Source organism: Taurulus bubalis, assembly GCF_910589615.1.
Source record: "Taurulus bubalis genome assembly, chromosome: 13".
Lineage (NCBI taxonomy): Eukaryota > Metazoa > Chordata > Actinopteri > Perciformes > Cottidae > Taurulus > Taurulus bubalis.
Window position 1 is genome coordinate 18715713 of NC_136601.1, and position 22504 is coordinate 18738216.

The following is a 22504-nucleotide window of genomic DNA, read 5'->3' on the forward strand; positions in this document are numbered from 1 at the left end:
TGAAGTGTGTGAAGAGTGGAACTGGGATCTGTGCCTCGACACGGTTGACTGTGTCACTGTGAAGGTGCCAGTGCTTGGCAAGCGGCAGCACAGTGTGTGTGTTCAACTCCCACTGGATGACCTCTTGCTACCCCTCACCTGTTGAGATTCTTCTATGCGCCTCCATGGAAGCCAAGACGCGGGGAGAGCGAGGAGAGAGAGGGGATGAATTCATCCAAAGAAGCAAGTTTTGAATAAGTGAATGTGACAAGGGGAAAGAGTGGAGGGCTGGGAAGAGATAGGGCGTTTATGCATACGGTTCCCACATGTCTGGCACATTAAAAGGCTGCACACACACACACACACACACACACACACACACACACACACACACACACACCTATAGACACTTATATACACACACAGCTCTATGAGTTTGGCAGAGTGCGGGCTGTTGGACAGCTCTGGCATGGCAAAGGCTGCCCACCCATCTGCCCTCTGTCTTAGTAATGCAGTTACTTGTCAATGTGTGTGTGTGAGTGTGTGTGTGCGTGTGTGTATGTGTGCGTGTGTGTGTGTGTGTGCACGCTTGGACTACATTCACACACAAGTACAAACAAACACAGACGGCCTATCACAGCCTTTTCCTTAAGTATACAAACACGATCATAATTATGACGCATCGCTATGGATCCTGTCCAGTAATTAGGACACGCTCAAGATGCGGAAAATACATGGCGGCGATGCGACGCACACGCTCTCTTTCAATTGTGATTTTGTCAAATGTAGGCAATTCACAGCCGGGGCTTACGGCCTAAGTCTATCAGTGGTTGAGATTACAGACAGATTTATGTGATTCACAACCTCCCCGGGGACCTGTGGCCTCGCATTGGTTAATCACCGCTTCACATTCACTCTCTCTGACGCTCTTTTCACTGCACGGCTATAACTCTGCACAGATTCGCTCCAATGTAACACTCAAGCTATTCATGCCCCTGCACTCGGCGTAAAAAAAAAAACACATTCTCTTCATGGACCTCTTCCTTTGTGAATCACGCCTTCGACAGGGTTAAATCTCAATAATCCCACTAATCAAAAGGTTAAACCTCCTCCCGACCTTCACCTGCTTCATAAAAGAGGGTAAACACTTTTCCTCGCCTGAACAGAAGGCTTTTGCGCTGAATTATTGAGTCGTGTTACTCAATTTTAAATAGTTTAGCGTGCATATTTTTCTACAGAAAAGGGGGTCAAGAAAATGATGAATGAATGTTTATAGACTGCAGCACGTTACCTTGAGCAGATATTGCAAATACAAAGTCCGAAGACAATGTATGTAAAGTTTATTTTTACATGATAATAGTTTTTATTCACATTATTATAAAGGCATGTTGTTGAGAGAATCCAGGAGAACATTGCATGAGAAAAGCCAGCAGATAGGTAGATTGGGGATACATTAGCTGTGTTTATTAGTGTCATTAGTAAGTGTTAGCGCAAAGTACCTGTGTAGATGAAGCGTCCAGGTGTGCCTTTGCAGAACTGTTTGGATTTGTAGGACAGCGTGACCTCCACCACACCGGGGATGTGTCTGGGTGGAGTTTGCACACGAATGGCGTGGGGGGTGATCAGCTGCGGGAGGCAGAGAGGGCATGAAGATTAATGCAATGGAACTTTATATCTAAACATGTGCTCAGGGGACTATTTTCGGCTCTCCTCAGACCTCTCCTTTTACAGCTTTTGACTTTCTTTCTTTGTATAATCAGCCTGAAAATGATGTGTTAGCGCGAAAGCCCTCAGGTGGCCTCGTAGCCCGAGGCAATGTCACTGTGAGGCTTAGGATGGTTATCAGTGCTGACATGGACTCTGTATGAGGAGTTCAAAAGCAGTTATCTGTTTATGAATAAAACACACCTTCCTCTGCATACATCTATTACGCAGTATAAGCAAACGTATAATATGCTCGTCTCTGCTGCCCCTGTCTCTGTGTCTGTCAGCCGCGGCTGTCTAGCTGCCGTTAGCCACATTAAAGCAAGAATGTGTCTTAAAAAGGCTCACTTAGTGTGGTTGACGAGTCTGCTCGCAACCTATATCTGTGTGTGTATATTGAAGGGTCTTTGAAGGGAAACGGTAACAAGACAAAACACAGATGAGACTTCACTGAGTGCTCGTTTTCGGCACGCTACAGTCAACTAGCACTCAAAGCTAGCGGTGCTCAAAAGCTATCAATACCTCTGCCAGCAGTTATCGTGTATGTGCATGTGTGAGCGTGTGTGTTGTTCTAACTGTCCCTTTCATTGCTCACTTAGCTACGCTTTCATTCCACCATTGTCTGGCCCCACTCACCTCTCAGCTAGATAATATAGGAGCTTTTTATAGAATTATTCCTTTACTAAAGACAAAGCTGTTTAGCTGCGCTGCTCACTGACCTTCAATTTCACACATACACTACATTTACATTTTAATCATGTGGCAGACGCTCCTTACAAAGAGATTCATATTGTACGGTGTGCACATATTCCAAGACGGCAGATACTAACATAATTGAAGACAGAAAGTGGAGCTGAAAAGAGATATGACACAAATAAAATTGGCTACAGAGAGAAATTAGAAAGCTGGCTGATATACTTTTGATATGGGTTTGCAGTAGGGCTGCAATTAATGAGCATTGTCATTATTAATTATCCATTTAGTATTTTTTTATAGTCAAGAGAACTGCGAAAATTGGAAAATCTTCAGAAGCTCAAACCAGCAAATGCTATCTAAATGGCATTTTACTTGAAATTACTTAAAATATGCTGTTCATCAACTATCAATTAACAAATCGATTTAGCACTGGTTTCCAGGAGACCCATCCACCCAGGGATCCCATGATACTGTATATTTGATAGAGTGACAAGACGATCAAAGCAAAGTAAGGAAAACATAATTCTGTAACATAATTTTGTCTTTTTGTGAGTTTTTTCCTTTTGAAATACTGCATAGTTTCACCTCTCTAGACCTTGAACAAGCCTCCTAAACTATCTGAGAAACAAAACATTTTTAAACTGCTAACAACTCCACATCGCCTTGTTTGAAATGGGACACAAGCCAAAAAGGTTGGGAACCATTGGTTTATAGTAGAAAAGCCTACTGTTGATGAGTGGTCAGGATGCACTCATATGCACATGCGTGCGCGCACACACGCACACACACACACACACACACACACACACACACACCGATGACCGGGTGGTGACACTTACCTCACTCCAGACCAGCATGGTTCCAAAGATGACCTGCAGGCCGTCAAAGAAGTTGTCCCCGATGATGATGACAGTAGCGCCCCCTGTGGTCCAGCCTTCACTTGGGCTGATGGCTTTGATGCTGGGGGTTGCTGCAAGAGTCACAGACAGAATATATTCGATGTTAACCAACCTAATGACAGCCCATACAGGTCTGTGCTATTGGCATACTGTATAGTCCCCACTTCTTCTTCATCTTCTTCTTCTACTCCTCCCCATCTCTTTCTCTCACACACACACAGACAGACACACACACATCACCTCTCTCCTCTCTCCCAGGGGTCGGGGGCGAGCGAGGAATACTAATCATAGTGATTATACGCACCCCGTTATTAAACATCACCCCTGCCCTCTGTGTGAGGGCAGCGGCGGTGCGCTTGTTTTATGACACGTGGCAAAGCGTGCAGGCGTGTAAATGTCAGGTGTGCTGAGTGTCTGATCAAAGGCCACGCGACCGGGGAGCAGAGCAGAGCCAACAGTAGCTCTGTCCTCTGAATACGCCGCCTTCATTAACCAAACACTTAGCTCCTGCTCAGCTGTCCGTTTGGTACATCTGTGGTCGCTACTGTATCTGCAGCGCTCGGCCACTGAGCGCGAGACCACAGGGGGTCATTTCAGCCCCCGCTTGGATGTCTGTAATGCGTTTTTTTAAGCTTTCGATGTTTTCTCTGAAAACATATTCTTTGTGTCTTATCGGACAAAGCACATGAAATAACAACAATAAACCACATTTTCAATAACTGGTATTCAATGTGCTTTTTGACCTTCTCAGTTGGCATTATTGACTTGGAGATTACTGGATGTGATTGAAGAAAAGAACAGCATTGTGAAAATACATGTTTATACAAGCTAAATCTCCTCTCCTTAACAGATATGCAGCTTGTCAGACATGCTGTAATTCTGTAAAGCGGCATAATCCACTTTAGACTAGGCTGACTTTTTTTTCCCTGCAGCCTAGCCTTTGCTCTTTGCCTCACTCCCTGTTCTGTTGATCCTCCCCAACAAGCTGGAATGATATTTAGCCCCCCGATACGCCTGCAGAGATCAACGTTCACCAAGCAGCAATCTGTGGCCGTAATCATGGCCTAAGATGCCTCCTTTTCACAGCCGCTGATATTATGTGCGCTCCATGTGCATGTGTGTTTGTGTGTGTGTGTGGATTAACCAGATGGTGGAACGTGAATCCATGTGATAGGATTATACTTTGGGGTGTTCCTCGGTGCCATCTGTTCAACTCCGTGCACTACTCATCTATTAACGCCTGAAATGGGCCCCAAAAGTAGTGTATCCTGCACACAAACTCAACACACACACACTAGAAACAAAAAGAAACCGCTGCCTTGCCTCTTTTCATTTTACCTGCTCTCTATACTATCATGCACTTTTATCCCTTCCTCTCATTGCGCCTACATCTCCCCCCCCTGTCTTGCTCTCTTACTCTGGTTGTTGCTCCTTCCAACCGCCGTCATCAGGAGAGTAGAAAATCAGAGAAGAGGAAATTCCCAAACAAATCTCTCTGACACAGGGAACATATGTTAGCGTACTGTGTGTTCTCTCCGCTCTGTGTAAGATCCAAGTCTCGCTGACGTCTCCAATATGTCTCATCTTTGTGAACTTTTTAAATCGTCTGTGAGCAGTCGCATGGACAAGTGGTCCATCTTACCTCTGGAGAATGGTCAGTAGAAAGACTTAACCGTAACATTCAATCGTAATGCAATCTACTGTGGGCCATCATGTAAATCCCTTCTTAGTTTTTTGTCATTATCATCCCTGAGGTTGACTTTCCTCAAAGAAAAAAAAAATATGTTTCTCTTATTCAATGTCTGGGAAATCGAAATGAGAAAATAACTGGATTAGGGACTTGGGAATCAGTGCGGGCTCCTAAATCATGTGCACATGTCATTATGAAGTATTAAAGGTTTGGGTTTGGCTGTGCATGCGGCGGGGGTGTGTGTGTGCGTGGGCTTTTTGTGTGTGTGTATGGAGTAAACCTGAGAGATGGGGAGTGATGGAGGGTTGGAGGATAAAAGCAGGTCTCCGAGGAAATAAAGCCAGTGTTGGCTTTAAGCAGAACAGACCTCATAAGACACATAGTGCTTATGCGAGGCAGAGTAGAAGGCCCAGAGGCAGAGACCTGGGGGGAGCAAGCCACGAGGGAGAGACAAGAGACTCACTAGCTACCACTCTCTCCTCTCTAGCTCGAGTGGAAACCCTACAAGGGAGGAAAGTAAGAATCCGGGAGGAAGCAGGAGAGAGATAAGAAAGCCAGCGAGGGAGCAGGTTTGAGAGGGATAGAGCGCAGACAGAAGAGGGGTTGAGTGCGGAGCCAGACAGGGAGGGGAAAAGGGTGAGGGAGAGGAGGGGGGGGGAGTTGAACAGAAAGAAAGAAAGTGAGGAAGACAAAGAAAGCTCGGTAAGAAAGAGCCTGGGATTTTGTTCCTGCTTTTAATACCGTGTTCCAGGTAGGAGGGTGCTCCTTCCGACGGGTCCAGTCGTCGAGCTCGGCGCCCGTGTTTGGAGTTGTTGTGAACAAACATGTTGTCGGAGACAGCCAGGACGTGACCCTCCACGCTCACCGTAGTCGATACAACCACCTGAGACAGGGGAGGACAGATGGAAACAACAATAAGTCTCACTTTGATACAAGCACCGGCAAATTGTATATGGTGTTTGTGTTGTTGATCTATATTTTAAATTGTATTATAAATTCCTGTAAAATCTTCATGTGGATTGCAGACATTTATTTTGAAGGGAGCATAAGAACGCTTCCAATTTCATATCGTCCTCAAAAGTGGTTAACATAGTGTTAATTAAGGGAGTAAATATGTTCTGATGCAACGTTAGTTGACAAAACGTATATATTCGCCTTATAAAGTTGATATGGCAAACTTCTTCGCAACAAGTTGCCTATTATACATCAAGGAGACAGAGAGCAACATTAAAACATGCATTTTGAGTTGTGTTTCTGACCACCAGGTGGATATCCAATATTAACCCCCTTTTAGCTCTGCTTTTGGTCTCCACTGTCTCCTCAGGGGGAATATCAGGCTCTTTGGGTGCCAGATGCTCCACTATGTTTACCTGCTAGCTGCTGACTTTGGCTGTTTGGTGCTAGCACACTGAACATTACAGTGAGAGAGACCCTGTAAATGCTTTGTTTCTCTGTGAAATAAATGCTGGGAGGTTATGCTGCTGCCATGTCTGGTAATTTGTATAAAATGTATGAACAATATTCCCAGGAAATGTGGTGTTTGTCCTCTACAAGGCAAGCAGGCGGTTGCATCTAACCTGAAAACGCCTCATGTCTCGAGGGTTCCCTGCATTCTTCAGGCAGTTCTGGTTGCACTTCAGGAAGAACTTGAGGAAGAACCTGCATATGCAGAAAAAAGAAGAAGAGACAAATGAGTTAGTGAAAGAGCAGCTGTCTGTCACTGAAAGTACAGTTTGAGCTACTTCAATAAATCACAAGATACAAATAAAACTAATAAAACAGCAGTGGCAGACAAGGCTCGCACTGTCCCACCGTCATCCATCAGTTGTTTATGACAATGGGAGTTTTCAATGTAAAAACAGCTCCGGGATATTGAGTAAGATGCTACCTTGTATATCCATCTCCGAGCTGCTGTCACAGCTTGCCATAAACTCACCGGGGCAGACGCAGCCCCCACCCCCTGCTACAGAGCCGTGTGACGGAGGTTTTGCTGTAGCTACTATGCAGCACAGTGTTGCCATTCCTGCCTCTCTCAATCTCAGTGTGAGAGACCACATCAACAGCACCTGCCATGCATTATTAATAGGCTGAGATGGCAAGTATGGCTACCCACATCAATACTTAATGAGGGAGGGAGGGAGGAGTAAAGGGGGGAATGGGAGCACCGGAGGCCTGAAAAGCAGAAAGGGGACGGCTGACAATTTATTCCCTAGCCCCACCCCAAGGCTTTAAGCCTGACAACTTCTTCTTTAACTGAAACTACAGTACTGTACGTCTCTCTACCACCACCCCTTCTGCAGTGTCTGTCTCCCTGAACAGAAAAAAAACAAAAAAACAATATCAAATGAACCGCGAAAATAAACAGCGGCGTGTACAAATAAACAGGAACCCCTCAAAAGGGGGAAAATAAAACTACAACATTTCCCGGTCCCCTCCCCTCCTCCTCCTCTCTTTGAGGTAGCTCAAAGAAGTGCTGACAGCTGAAACTGCTTACAATACAGATCTCCAACAGCCAGAGAGAGAATCACTCCTTTGCTCAGCTTTTCTTTCATATGTCTTATTTTCTACCCTCTGTTCATTTGTTATGGCTAGGATTCTGCACTGGGCAGCGCGTTTGGAGCCAACTGCCTTAGATATAATCACGCACGCGCAAACACACACACACACACACACACACACACACACACGCACACGTACATACATACACAGAGGCATGTCAAGAGAAACACAGTAAGCGGCAGCGTGACTTGGACAATTGCTTCATCTCGAAGAAGAAGAAAAAAAAACAAGAAAAAAAAACAAAGAGAGCGAAGAAGATAAATGGCCGGACCAGAGTTCTGTCTCATTTCAAGGGCCAGCACACTGCTGTGCACATTACAAGCATCTGATGTAACTTGTGAATTTATCCCTGACAACTTTTAAATGCATGACAGCTGGTTAGTGGTAGACACTCTTCTTCAAGTGAAGAAGAAAAAAGCCTCTTATGATCTGAATAACAGACTGTCTTTCTCTGCCGCTCTCTCTTTTTCTTCTTCTTCTTTGTTTGTGTTCTGATTTACGATCTTGCTGGCGCAAGAGGCTAAATCTGAATGAGAAGGGGGAGAGGAAAAAGAGAAAGAGAGGGAGGAAAGGAAGCGACGTAGAAAGCGAGAGGAGGAAAAATGATGGAAAGATAGACGGACGGACGAGGTAGAGTATGTGAAGGCGAGACAGACCATCCTCCTGTATATTTTAGAAGCTGTAGGCCAATATCTCAATAATTCATGAAGCAGAGAGATGGAGGTTGTTTTTTTTTTCCCCCACTGTGGCTGTTGGACCCCACAGGCTGAGGGTCTCCCAACTTTCTTATCTCCTCGAGGTCAGAGAGCAGCCTTGCAGACAGCTGTGGACCACATCCACTTGTCCAACATACTCCACCTTCCTCGCTGCACCTCCTGTTTAATTCATTGACTCCGCTCCTTTCCCAAACTGTCCTCCTCCTCTGAGGCATTTATGATAGACGGATGATGGATAAGTGGGGAGAGGAAAGTTGGGGTCACCAGAGTCAGAGGTGACCAAATCAGGGGGTTAAATATTAGACTTTGGGTTGGAGAAAGGAGGAGGTGGTGGAGGAAAAGGAAGCGAGAGACTTTGTTGAGACATTGAGTGCAAAAAAAAGAGACAGTAAGAGGAAGTCAGCGTGCCTCGTTCGCTCAGCCATATATCAGCGTGCCCCCTCGATCTCCAGCACGCGTGGATCATCTGATTCATTATTTACATGACTTAAGGTGTCTGAAGTCAGCCGCACGGAAACATTACAAAACTGCGGCATGTTGATTCCACGGTGCTCTATCTCATCTCCCGGGGAGCCGGGGGACTGGAATCACCGCTGCACACATTTACATGGATCAACAGAGTGTGGGTGTGCGGCAGGGGGGGCGGGTGGGCGAAGAGCCGTCCGTGTTGATATGCAACAGCAAAGAGATTACCATAAGGATTTATGGGTAATCTGATTGACAGCTGACCAGTAAATATGGACAGATCGCTGACGATAGCCTTTAATTCTCTCATTTGCTCTGTTCAGCCATCTATTATCATGTTTACTTTGCTTTTTAATCAATGATAAGGTGCATTTAAAGATTCACAATTGTTGCTCTGTTTCTAATGTTAGCTTTGATAACTTTTATTTCAGTCTGACTCCCACATCCAAATGCGATGAGCTCAAGTATCCCTTCAGCAACAACTTCTCGTCTGTTCATTTCAACTGATTTTAAAGTGCATGTCGAGGAACAAAACAAAAATGAATATTGCTGCTATGGTTCTTTTATACAACACATTGAGGTTTGTTATCCCATTCTTTTGGAAAATGATTTTCAAATGTTCTCACTCACTATTGAAAAGCATGTATTCATTGCTTTTAATCACTTCTCTTCTCACTTGCTAACTACTTTTCATGCAATCTTAAAGGAAGCACAACTGACTCAGACTGGTGGGAGGAGAGTACTGGGCCTTTTGTAGCTTGCTGGTTATTGTCACAATACATTTCCTAAAGATCACACCAATCTATAATCCTATGTGGATGTTTATTTTCCTCCTTAACGCCTTAAATGTCTGTAGATATTTATTTAATCCAAACACGATTAGTTTTGTTAATGAGCTACACCAGAATCCTGACAACGCCTTTACACAATGGCATACAGATTCAGTTCAACCCCGCCTTGAAAGCAAATAATAGGGAATGAAATCAGAAATAGTCTTTGATGCTAATGTAACAATTAATCAATTCCTAGTGTGAAACAATACCCATATGATCAATGCCGTAGCAGCCATTAAGGTCGCAGAGGTCAGATCGATATATTATCTAGAAATCGGAGTATTTTAACAACCAGAGGAGCAATTGTATACAATTTCAAAAAGATTCTGCGTATAGTTTTTTTTAAAGCGGAAGCTGATATTCTTTAGACCTAATATCTTTTAATTAGATTACTATTTTTATTGTGAGATAAAATGTACAGACGATTGATTAAACTGTAACTCATCTCAAAACATACAGTCTCATTTGGTCTATAAAATATTGTCTCCTGCATACATTCTTGTTTGTATTTGAGACTCTCCCCAGTTTTAAGCTGTTTTACTCTGCAGACTCTACAGCTACAAATATCACCACTGCAAATTGCTGTGCCGGCCGGATTAAATGAAATCAAACCATTTTGCTCTCACGTAATTACCCCCAAATCCAGGAATGGCTGCGGAAGTGAATTTGTGTAAATAACTGCTTGGCCTCTTGAAGCCTCATGGCATAAATTTGTAACAGCGGAAAAAACGAATGAATAAACACATGCAGCCCGTCGCCGTAGTAATTTAATGATCTCACACTTGCATCATGTCATACGGGGCATTATTTGTCACTTTGGAGCAATTAAACACAAAATCACCCTCTGCCCATAAAAAAAAAACAAAAACAAGGAAAGCAATTATAACACAACTTTTAAGTAATCCCTGTAGCATCTAAATATTATTACTGTGGTGATAAAGATTGTCTAAGCGATTAGCTAACAGCAAGGATGCCTCCGAGGGACAATGCTGTTATATTTTCTAATAATTTTCCAACATTAGCAACAAATGAGGTAAAGAGTTGTTTTCCTTGTCAAATTTAACATGGATAACTTTAGAACTGTGGGTTTTTTCTCTCCCTCTGTAGTTGTAGTTTATTCATCTTTCCAGCCTTTTGTTACACACTGTGCTGTACATCTTTGTGCCTCATTTCTTTATTTTTTGCCCCTCCTCTCTCTGTTTTTCTCTGTTTCTGATGGCGATGCGCTGTAAAAATGGCTGTGGGTGATGCCATAACTCAGCCCTCTCCTCTCCCTCTCCCTCTATCCATCTCTGCTGCACAGATCATCTCCAGAAGAAAAGCACTGTGTCTGCCTCATAATATGCTTCATGAGGTGTGTAATTCACTGTGCTCCGGAGGGGAGCCATTTGTCTCGGGGGTTAACTAAGTGACACAACAGCACTTCCCCATGCCTGTTACCACCGTGGGACATGCTGAACTAATCTAGGCAGGTAGAGGAATGGAGGCCTTGCGTTTCTGCAATTAAGCATTGAGATCTTGTTCAGGAAATCGATGCTAATGAAGTCAGAGGCAAGCTCGAATGAAATGTAAATATTTGTAAGCAAATGTAATGTTACAACGGAAGACAAGTGTGCGACAAATAGGCGACTAAACTTGAAGTGAAGTCTGGTGTTCTCAGAGAATCAAATATCTATCTCAACCCCTGTTTTGTGTATTTTCTTTTCCTCCCCTTGTGTTTCACTTCTCGTATTCTCTCTCTGTTCTGAAACTCTCTTTCGCTCTTTCCGCTATGCATCACTGACACTTCAACCGAGAGAGCCTGACTGGCTTGTTTTCGTGGTGACCTGTCTCCCTGCCTGCAGTATATGTTTAAGCGTGGAGGCACATACACCCGCACACATACACACACTAATTTAGGGAGATTTATGAGGGGGGCCTTGCACCAGGAGCCATGCAGGCTGACCCCAGGGGTGTATGGGGCACTGGGTGAAGGAGGGGGCCTGCCTCCATATGGGGGGGACATTAATAATCCAGAACCAGGTCTGTCTCTGGGCCTGGCCCTGGGCCTTGACACCCGGCTGTAACAGGCTGCAGTGGCCCAGTTTACTGGGAGCGAAACATCCTGTTCTTACTAATATCAGAGGACAAATATTGACTAAAAGAAGACAAAACATGAAAGAAAATATGCAGAACACATATTGAACACACAGAAACATGCAGAGGGAGTGAGACCAACACACACACACACACACACACACACACACACACACACACACACACACACACACACACACACCAACGCACACTTTGCTCCATTCCTTTGGAGTGCTACTCCTCAAAGTAGCAGCGAGCACCTCTATATTGCCCTCATGTCTATCTTAAGTGTCATGATTTATTCAAATAAAACATCTCACTGCGCTGAAAAATTCATTTCCAGCTCGCTCCGTGCGTCGTCCCATCCTCCGCCCCGTCTGTATCTGCTCATGTCATGTCAGCTGAATGTGCCCCGTTGTTAAATATTTCTTAGAACAAATGGACCCTGGAGGAGGGAGACGTTGGGTCAGGGGGGATCCGCGCTGCGCCTACGCCGCTGAGGGAGAGGCCCCACTTGGGAGAGATCGCTCCTCGCTTCCCCCGGAGCCAGAGATCCAATCCCAGCTTGGGGACAGAAGTCCCAGAGACACTTAACCAATTGTGTTTCATCCATTTCATCCGAAAAGGATCATTCAAAATTCAACTGAGAAATCGTGCAAGGAGCATTGACAGACAGCCTATGAGATCTCGCCTGCATGCTCGCTTGTGGGAGAAAGTAGTGCTGGGTTCAACAACTTGTAGCCTGATAACATCGATACCTGTGGCCTGGCTTTTACACCACAGCACCAGGGGGGGAATGCAACCAAATAAACATCTCTGCATGCGTGTGTGTACGTGTGTGTGTGTGTGTGTGTGTGTGTGTGTGTCTGTGTGTGCGTGTATCAAAGCCATGATGAATAAGAGGCTGTCTGGTTGATGGACAAGCTTGGCAGGCGGTGCTGATTGAAACACTTCCTCTGTCGGGGCCTGGCCCATTAATCTGATGGAGACAGAGACAAAGAGGGAGAGGGAGAGAGAGAAAAGCTCCAGGCCCCCAGACCATGAGAGTAATGAAGGGTCCTGGTCCCTCTCACCTCAGCGCTGTCCTGCCATGCTGGGACACGCTGCTACCCTGTCCAGCCCAAGCCCTGCCCTCGTGGGACTGACCAGTGAATAATGGCCCTGTCATCAGCCTGGGTAGACGCCGCCGCACCGCCGAAGGCTGTGTGTGACCGCGAGTGTGTGTGTGTGTGTGTGTGAGAGACCGTTTGCCTTTGCCTGCCTGCGTGCCTCCCCGCGCAGTCATTTACCCTAACTGCTCTCCTCTCTACCTTAGTTGAAGACTGATATTCATATTGAATAGTGTTGATTTAAGCACATGTTAAACTTAATGCATAATGCATCGACTATATATAGCTTGATAAAGAGCATTGTGTCAACCCGGGACCAGCCCCATACATTGTGGGGATGAATGTGCCGCTTGCAAAAGTTCTTTCTTTTTGTTCCATTTAAGCACCGTATTAAATCATATCTATGACTGTGACTGTGCACAGGCTCAAGGTTATGTTTCTAAATGCAGCAAGATCAGAAATCAGAAACTTAATTAGTGTGCCGTGTTTGTTCTCGGGTGAAAAGTTGTTCCCTCCAATGGGTCTTGAGGGAGCAACATGGAAGCAGAGAGTGGGAGAGAAATGTGAGGGCAGAGCGAGTCTGTGTGTGTGTGTGTGTGTGTGTGTGTGTGTGTGACGGATGGAGACTGATACTGAACAGAGACGTATGGCTTGGCTGGTATGTGTGTGTGCGTCTGCATGCGGACATGTGCACATGTGTGCGTTTTGGCCTTGCATCCCTCTGTGTTTATCAAACATATTACAGCTCCTTCTAGATTCCTCACCTGCACACCCCCAGCCTGCTACATATGGCCCACCAATCACAAAATAAGGAATCATGCATACATTAGCATAGCTAATGGCCTTCCCTCTCCATTTAATATGCAAATTTCCTGAAACATTACTGAATGCCGTCTGTTCTAAATGAATAAATTTGAATCGCAATTAGAATAATCCTTTATAATTAATGAAAACTGTCAATTTTGGTTCATAAGTAATTTGATTAAAGTGGTGATGGGACACTTATGAAGTTCATCGGGCTGTGAGGGGTGTGAACACACACTCGCTCGCACGCATGCATGCAAATACACACACACACTGCATGACAACCAACAGCAGGTCCAGGACTGCATTATTGATGAAGATGATTAATAAACTTATGAAAGTAGTTGTCACACATGCCAGACCTTTTTTTTGTATTTTGTATTTTTTTATTTCACCCAACACAACTTCTTTCCACTCCTTCACCGCCGTGGAGAAACAACAGATCAATCACGCCTTTCTGCCGACTGACAGAGAGGGAAAAGTGAGGGAGTGATTGAAAAGGTTCCCCGGCCTCTTGGTGCTGTGTCAGTGGCCTGTCTGTCCGGTGGGAGACACTGATGGACTGTCGAGGCAGAGGGAGCACCAAACACACACATGCCAAGTCATTACAGGGGGTTGAAACGTCTCCCTGTTGTTTCTCACAGGGGGGACGAGCGGGGCTGCTGTTTTCGCTGGGTTTTTATCAGAGTATAATAACATGGTGTGACAAGCATATAGTTGAAGAAGAGTGCGGCCAGTCTGTACCTGATCATCAACATCCCCTCCTTGGCCATTATCTCTCTCATGCTGTGCTATGCTGCCACCGAGGCGTATAATGGCGTTACTTAAATTAGGGTCACTCAACTGTGGGAAATTGTTGCAGTGTGCGCTGCGTGTGTGTCTCTCACCCCTCGTACAGTATGTATATGAACAAGAGTGCGCTGGTGTTTGCGCGTCGACTTGAACGCAGAGTGTGTGTGTGTACGTGAGTGTGTTTGCATGGCTTCAACCCAATAATAATGGTCCAGATAGTGTAGAGCCTCGCAGACTAATTAGCCATATCACTGAGAAAATAGCAGCCTGCTAATTAATGGGTATTATGGCATTTCAGAAGTCACTGCTCTAATTGGGAGGAGACTGAGCCTCACATTTCCATACTGCAGTAATACCGGCTTTATACGCCTGTCTATCTTTCTGCCTGTCTGTCTGCCTACTTGCTTTTAAACACAATCCTCCAAATGCTAGCAGGGAAAATAATTATCCTGCACATGCTCACATTTTCAAACAGACACACAGCAATGCACATGATGTATACACACACACACACACACACACACACACACACACACACACACACACACACACACACACACACACACACACTGCCAAGTTTATCCACATAAAGATAAGTACTTTAACCACAAGGGGAGAAGATTCTCTACACAAAACATTTTTGTAACCTCTGACCCATCATCTTATATATATACTCTGATTAAATATCTCTATATTGCTTTTAGAGAAAAACAAACTCCTAATGCAAGTGAATTGGTGAGTAATATAATCCATTTGAATAATTCTCTTTATCATTTTGTATTTGTCTCCAAATACCAGCTCTCTTATACACATGCATACATGCATATCCCCTATAGGATCCTCTTAACCCTATCAGACGTGGGGACAATCAAAATAGATTTGCATTCAAATGCCACATGCTCGGTATCAAATATCAAATCAAGCCCGAGTCACTGAGACGGACGGACCTCCTCCCTGCTTCCTCCACCTCCTCCCTTATTCTCTCAGGGTCCCAGGGACTCCCATTCTCCCCCGGACGAGCTCTATCGAGGAGTGACAGGCTGTGGCCGGGGTGTGATTGACAGCCTGTTGATGCTTCTCTTTTTCACCACACACACAAACACACAATCCTCTTCTTCTACACACACACACACACACACACACACAAACACACTCCCCGTACGCCTCCACCACCTCCCCGTGCTCGTGCACTGGCCTGGGTGTCTGTGATAGCCCCTGGGCTGTGCCCCGCAGGCTGCACAGCACTATACATACAAATCACAGTGTGTCAGCCTTGTGAATGGACCCATTTTGACTTTGTCCTTGTAAAGTCAGGCCCCCCCCTTGAAGCAGACTGGATCTGTATCCTGCCTCTTTTTTACTTTCCCTCTCACTCTTATATGCACACAGAGGCAGATGAATGATGAAACCGACACAAAGGGACATGTAGTGTGAGCGTGCACACATACACACACACACACACACACACACACACACACACACACACACACACACACACACACACACACACACACACACACAACACGCACAGAAACCCACAAGGAAAAAAAGGCAGATTTAAATACGGTGCTAATGGGCAGCACCTCACAGCAGCAGGGTATAAATACATCAACAACAACACACACACATAGACAGTCCATACACACCATAACGGCCAAGACCCGGGGCCTAATCTCACACACTCAGCTAGTACACCTGGATAATGTTAAGAGGGCAGTTATAGTCAATTACATTCCCATATAACGCATAAACCTCCACCCCGCCTGTGCCATGAGAGTAATTGAAAACAGGCGCAGAACGCACTGGGGTCCAGACAAAAAGTCAACTTCCCACCCCTGACTTTCCCATTCACTGCATTAGCTGTCTTCCCATTCCATATTCTGGAGTCCTGGGGGCAAATGTAAGGGGGAGGAACGGGTGAGTTGCCATTTGGATATAAGGCAGTGAAAGAGCATTTGGTAATGGAGTCATATGAGGTACTGGAGAGGAAGACAAAAGCAGTGGGAATGGAGCGGTGGTAGAAGGCTTTTGTCTCCCAGGTGAGGGCCAGGAGGAGCAGTTAGGGTCGGGGTGAGAGGGTGGCGGACTGGTGGTGTTCCATGTGGGTGGGGTGGGGGAGTTGAGGGGGACAGCGGTTGTAAGTAGGAGTTTGAGACTGACAGGTGACATTACCCTGCGTCATGGCTGGAGGGACAGAGGGCGCGATGGTTATCCAAGCAGAGAAATGTCAACGTCCAGACACCGCTGTGACACACGCACACACGCGCACGCGCGCACACACACACACACAAACAGAGAGCTGCACTGACACACAAGCACACAAAGATCCAGGACAAAGGAGTCTGGAGTCTTTGAGAGCGAAAAAGGCTGGCTACAGTGGGCACAGATGAAGAGATTACATCCTCTCCATTTGAAAAAAAAGGAGGAGGTGAGACTAAAGAGACAAAGCAGAAGAAAAGGCTAAGAGTCACTGGCTGTACTATTACGAGTAAACAACCCTGCATTTATTCATATCGTCTGCTTTCTCAACATCTGCTTCCCTTCTTTCGTGAAGGCAGTTCCTTCACATTTGTCCCTTACCAATCTGCTGTCTGCCGTTTTCATTAAAGACTAACCTAATTTTGGCAAAGCTTATAAAATGTCCATATTGCTGCTCATTCGACCCCATTGATTTAGTGTTTGGTTAAATATTCACGACTGTGGATGCAATTAACATGCTGTTAATGAATAATTGATCGCATCTTAAGCGGCCATAAAACTCATGCATATTAATTATTGAAACAGGAAATATGAAGAAAAAAAACAACCTTCCTTGTTTTGCCTCAATCAACCTTCTTTCATTTTGTTTCTTTAGTCAGGCAGGCATGTTGAGAGTATTCAAGGGGGAAAAGTGTAGCTTATGAACGCGTGTGTACGGGAAGCCGAAAGGACGCCGAAAGTGCTGTGAACACTATGCAAATGCCATCCCATAAACACTGCTTTAACAGCTCTTATATGCATTTACGCTGCGTTTGAGTACAGCCATTTAGCTCGTGCATACATCTCTACAGTGTGTGTGCAGCTCGGTGTGATGTGGAGTACAGTGCGGCTGAGCGCTGCGCTGACAGCCTCGGCATGACAGAGGTAGTAGAAGCCCGTTTTGAGAGGCAAGTGTTTACCAGGAGCGAACACAACAAAAAACAAATCTAGCGAACATGGAGGGGAGGGGGGCCTTGTCAGTGCGAGACTAGAGATCAGTCAGCCAACAATGAGCTTTCCTCTCGCGCTGTGTCTCTACTAGTGTATGCTTATAGGCTGATGTCACCCCCGGCACCTCCCCGGGCCCTGCTGAGCGGAGAACAATGGTGTATAGAGGGAGGCGGGGGGCAGCCTACATGTGCCTCACATTAACGCTGCGATGCACCTGTGGTCAGGTGAATATTAGACTCCCTTTCCCCGTGTGTATGCATGAGAGCAAAACTGCGTGTTTGTGCATGGTTTTAGGGGGGAAGGTGGGGGTTAAATTCATTATCCATACATCCTGCACTCCTAACCCACTCTAAAATGTCTTGACATGAAAAATACATCCCAGAAGCAGCCACACACTCCAGCAAAACACCAATTTACATCGTCGCTTGTTATTTATTTAGCACAGAAAAGCTCTAAGAGGTGTGTGTGTGTGTGTGTGAGAGAGAGAGAGTGTGAGTGTGTGTGTGTGTGTGTGTTACCTCCCTCTACCTCCCTCTCCGGCACCTAACTAACTACTCGGCGATGTCGGTGCCTCGGAGCTAAAAGTGACAAGCCGTCAATTGTGTTCCAATATTAACCCCCTCTCAGCGTCTGCGTGCCTGTCTTCTTCTCTGTGATGTTGCCTTGATCAAAGAAGCGGAACTTTGGCAAAAAATAACCGGGGAGAGCGTGATGGAGGACACCATGCTGCTTACAGACTGATGAACGACGGCCAGTCTCTCAACAAAACACTGTCCCCTTTTGTCTTGTCTTTGTCTCTCCCTCTCAGTCTTTCTCATTATCTCCTTCTATCTTTCTCTCTCTCAGAGAGGCAACGTGAGGCGTTGGCAGAGCCTGATTCAGTAGCTTCTACATACAGCCAGGCGGTAAGTAGTAGTTCATGGAGTGTACGGTATACCTTTTTATGCAGAGGGAGAGGCTATGAACTCAAGCTTTTAATATGGAGAGGGAGACGAGGCTTGCCAACATTTCTTCCGCTCCCCTATTTTGCTCTTACTATCCTGAAGAGAGATGGCGAGAGGGCCAGGCGCGGGGATGAAACAGAGACGAAGAGCACCAGAGTGACAGAATATGATACAAAAGATGCCCCGTGTCTGTGTTTCATCTTATCTAAGCAGGTTCACCTTGCGGTGAGATTCCTCAAACGCACCTGCAGTCATTGGCAAAGTGTGGGGGGAGAGCGAGAGAGAGAGAGAGAGAGAGAGAGAGAGAGATGGGAGGGCTCTCTGTGGCTAATTTTCGGGGTGTGGGAAAGCAGAGCACCTAACACAGGTTGGCCTGGTTTCAGTAATGAGTTTGATTCTTCTCTCTGCCTCTTCAGTCTCACTGGGGACCAAGACTGCATAATAACATCCTCCACACACACACGGGCGCGCACGCACACACGCACAAACAGGTCTGTGGGGAGCTAATTATTCTCACCTGTGTTAATTATTGCTGTAAGCCAATCAGTGGACTCTGTGCTAATTAGGCAGTGTTAGGTCTGATTAGTGTTTTGCAGAAGGCCCACTCAAACTGTTATCTACCATACTAGTCCCCTCAGGCGAGAGAGGAGAACAGGTGGAGGCTTGCCCTGTGCGTGTGTGTGTGTGTGTGTGTGTGTGTGTGTATATATGTGTTTGAGTGTGTGTGCGCTCATCCTTAATAATAAATAACTGAGGGACAAGCTTAAATTCACAATAAAGCAAAGTCTAATCAGCTTCTTTTTCGAATCAAACTTCTGTTAAACAAAACAATGCATGCCATCAATTCAACTAGTCTCTGCCCTCTGAGTTAATTGGCCCTGGTTTGGGGTCATTTCTTTTATCTGGACAAACAGCCCCTGTGCCCTTTTAGTTAATGAGGCCTGATCCAGGATCAGGTCTGTCACTAATGGCTCCTTTTTGCCAGGATAACCCCTCGGATTGATCCACACATCACACATGCAACCCCCATCCTGACCCAGGAGAGTGGTCTCCTGCGCACGTGTGTGTGTGGTTTTGGCAAGGAAGGTTTTTGCTGCTCAAAAAGACTCAGGAAGACACAGAGAAGAAGGGAGTGGGAAAGGTATAAATGGAGGGTCTGGAGAGGATCTCCCAGCTGAGAGGAATGAAAGGAAAAAAGGGAGAAAGGGGGAGAAAGGAGCAGAGGGGATGAGAAGAGGAGGAGGAGAAAAGGGGGAGAGAAAGGGAGAGAGAGGCTGAGGAAACCTTCTTCTTATGACACGATTGATTTTCTTTCAGAGGCTTGAGCCTGTCACTACTGAACACTTGGTCCCCCACTCCTCCACACACACACACACACACACACACACACACACACACACACACACACACACACACACACACACACACACACACACACACACACACACAAACACTCAATCACACACACATGCACAAACTCCGTGCCCTGACCTCCACGTGTGCCTGCTGGTCCATACTGGGTCTAATGACACCAGGGCCTCCCACAGATCAATACTAAACTGTCACTCAGCTGGCAAGCACACGCACGTACACACACACACACACACACACACACACACACACCTCTACACACGCACACACACACACATACACGCACACACAAAAGCAGTTGGACAGATGCAGACACACACGTACACACAGGCGAGGTAGGGTATGCGTTTGCACATTTGTGTATGCTGGAAGCGATGTTTTCTACAACCTCAGCAGATGCCCTCCTCCTCCCCCTCCACCCACTACCCCCTTACACACACTCACACACACACACACACACACGCGCACATACACTGGACCAAAGCCATATTCTCTCTCCTCAGCCGTTTTCTCACCCTCCTGCTCCCACACACTGAGAGTCTGGGTCCTGATGTAATATTGATGAGCGAGGATGGAGGCCCTATAAAAAGTGATAGGTCCTTGTGATTGTAAATTATAGATTGACATCGATTTTACCACATACGCACGCATACAAATGCACGTGCACACGCACGCAAGCGCACACACACACACACACACGTATCAAAATAGACACACGACTGCTCGTTTTGTTTTCCCTCTCCTCTCGACTAACTTATTCCACGTCATCCAACGCCATCTCTTCCTGTTTCTTTTCTTCTTTCCACCCCCCGCTCTCCCTCCCTCCCTCCGTTCACTCTCTCCTCCTCCTCAACAATCTCAAGCACCCATCCGCCTCTCTCCATACACATCTCAAGTGCCACTTAGAAAACCAGACTGGGGCTTGAGCCAAACTCTGCTCTCACTGGTTCTGTGTTTGTGTGACTTTTGGTCTCTTTAAGTCAAGATCGCAGAATATGAAAACAAAACAAACAAAAAACCTCACAAATCACCACCAGCCGCGCATTCTCCTTCAATGCTGGACAAGCCCACATAATTTATGTCCAACAAAAAATCTGTTGACTGAGAAAAGCTCTGGCTAAAACATTTGTTTGTCTCTGTTAAATCACTAATTATAGCCTGGCACAACACAGGGCAGATGCAGGCTAATTCACCATTAGGCCGTTTGGTGTTTATTAAACTTTTATAATGTGATCACTCTGATAACGGCACAATTGTTTCCCTGGGCGTGTGTGATTATACTGTTGTACCCCTCTGTCCCCTTGTAATGGCTCCCGCCGAGTGTATGTGTGTGTGTGTCCGTACGCGCGCGTGTGTGTGTGTGTGTGTGTGTGTGTGTGTGTGTGTGTGTGTGTGTGTGTGTCTTGGAGCTTGCGGAGTAGTGTTTTCCATTTCTCATTAGAGTGGCACAGACTCCTGCTGCAGGGTCAATGGAGGGGGAGAGGGTGTGTGGATACATGTGTGTGTGTGTGTGTGTGTGTGTGTGTGTGTGTGTGTGTGTGTGTGTGTGTGTGTGTGTGTGTGTGTGTGTGTGTGTGTCTGTTTGAAGGGGAGTGGGGTGGTAATGAGCGCAGGAACATAATATTACGGCGTCCATTAATGCTCTGAGGCAGTGACATTAGGCATACTTAACTAATAGAGCCAGTCTCTGCAATTACCCACTGTTATCTCTGCAGCTTTAGAGGGGAACCGGCTTTAATAAATGTTTGTAGTGATGTGATAAATGCCAGGTTTGCTCATTTGTAATCTACACTGCGGGACAAGGGGAAGCGGGCGGATCTAATTGTTTTACTCCCGATTTGAGAAAGTGGCTGAGTTCAGAGAGGGAAAAAAAAAAAAAGTCTTTCCTATTCAGAGCGTTTTCCTCCAGGTACATCTTTCTCCCTCTCTCTGTTGTCTGTCTATCTGCCTCTCTGCATCTCTCAGTGGGGTACCGTTCCGACTGTCCTCCTGTCAAACAGAGAAAAGCAGTCCATACCCGGCGCTCACCGCCACGTCTCTGCCTCCTCTTTTTCCCTCTCCTCTCATCTCCCTTTCATCCCGGCCACATCAGAGGCGCGGCCGTGATTGCGTGTGTAAACATCTTGTCATGCTAACATGGGCGTCATGGCAGAAGAGAGACGCGCTTCATTAACGGCATGCTTGTAAGTTTGCCTTTGTGTTTGAACGTGCCTGTGTGGGCTACATGTCGGTCCGCACAGTGCGTTTCTTGAACGTCCTCGGAGTCGGTGGCAGAAACGTGGAGGAGCTGTGTTACCTGGGTTCTTCTCTTGTGCAAATGTGACACAATTTACGGAGTACCATCAGCTACAATCCCGCAAAATCAAAGTTAGTAGCTCCGCCATGTCAGCTATACTCCTTTCTGAATATCTACCACAAACAATGACTGTCAATTAACAGGAAAGTAATCTCTTGCTTCGGGGAAAATACACCAACAGTTTAAACTCCTTGCACACCCCTCACTCTTTTGGCAGTAAATCTTCTCTGTTTGTGTGAAGACAATAGCCAGAGGAAGAGAGAGAGAGAGAGAGAGAGAGAGAGAGAGAGAGAGAGAGAGAAAAGAGGGTACGGGAGGGAGGCAGACGAGAAAGTAGCGCTGTTAATTGTTTTCCAGAAAAAGGTTGCAGAGGTCTGCCTGT

General features: G+C 45.9%; 1 protein-coding gene across 6 annotated transcripts in view; it reads right to left on the reverse strand.

The window, feature by feature from the left end:
* Positions 1-22504, reverse strand: part of LOC306746264 (transcription factor COE1) — a gene marked incomplete at both ends in the record, with an annotated part of 50900 nt that overhangs the window by 15160 nt on the left and 13236 nt on the right. For all 6 annotated transcript variants that reach the window (XM_079229155.1, XM_079229157.1, XM_079229154.1 and 3 more), the window contains 4 exons: positions 1479-1605; positions 3219-3349; positions 5710-5851; positions 6546-6627. In XM_079229155.1, coding sequence (XP_079085281.1) covers positions 1479-1605; positions 3219-3349; positions 5710-5851; positions 6546-6627 — 482 coding nt within the window. The remainder of the gene's footprint in view (positions 1-1478; positions 1606-3218; positions 3350-5709; positions 5852-6545; positions 6628-22504) is intronic.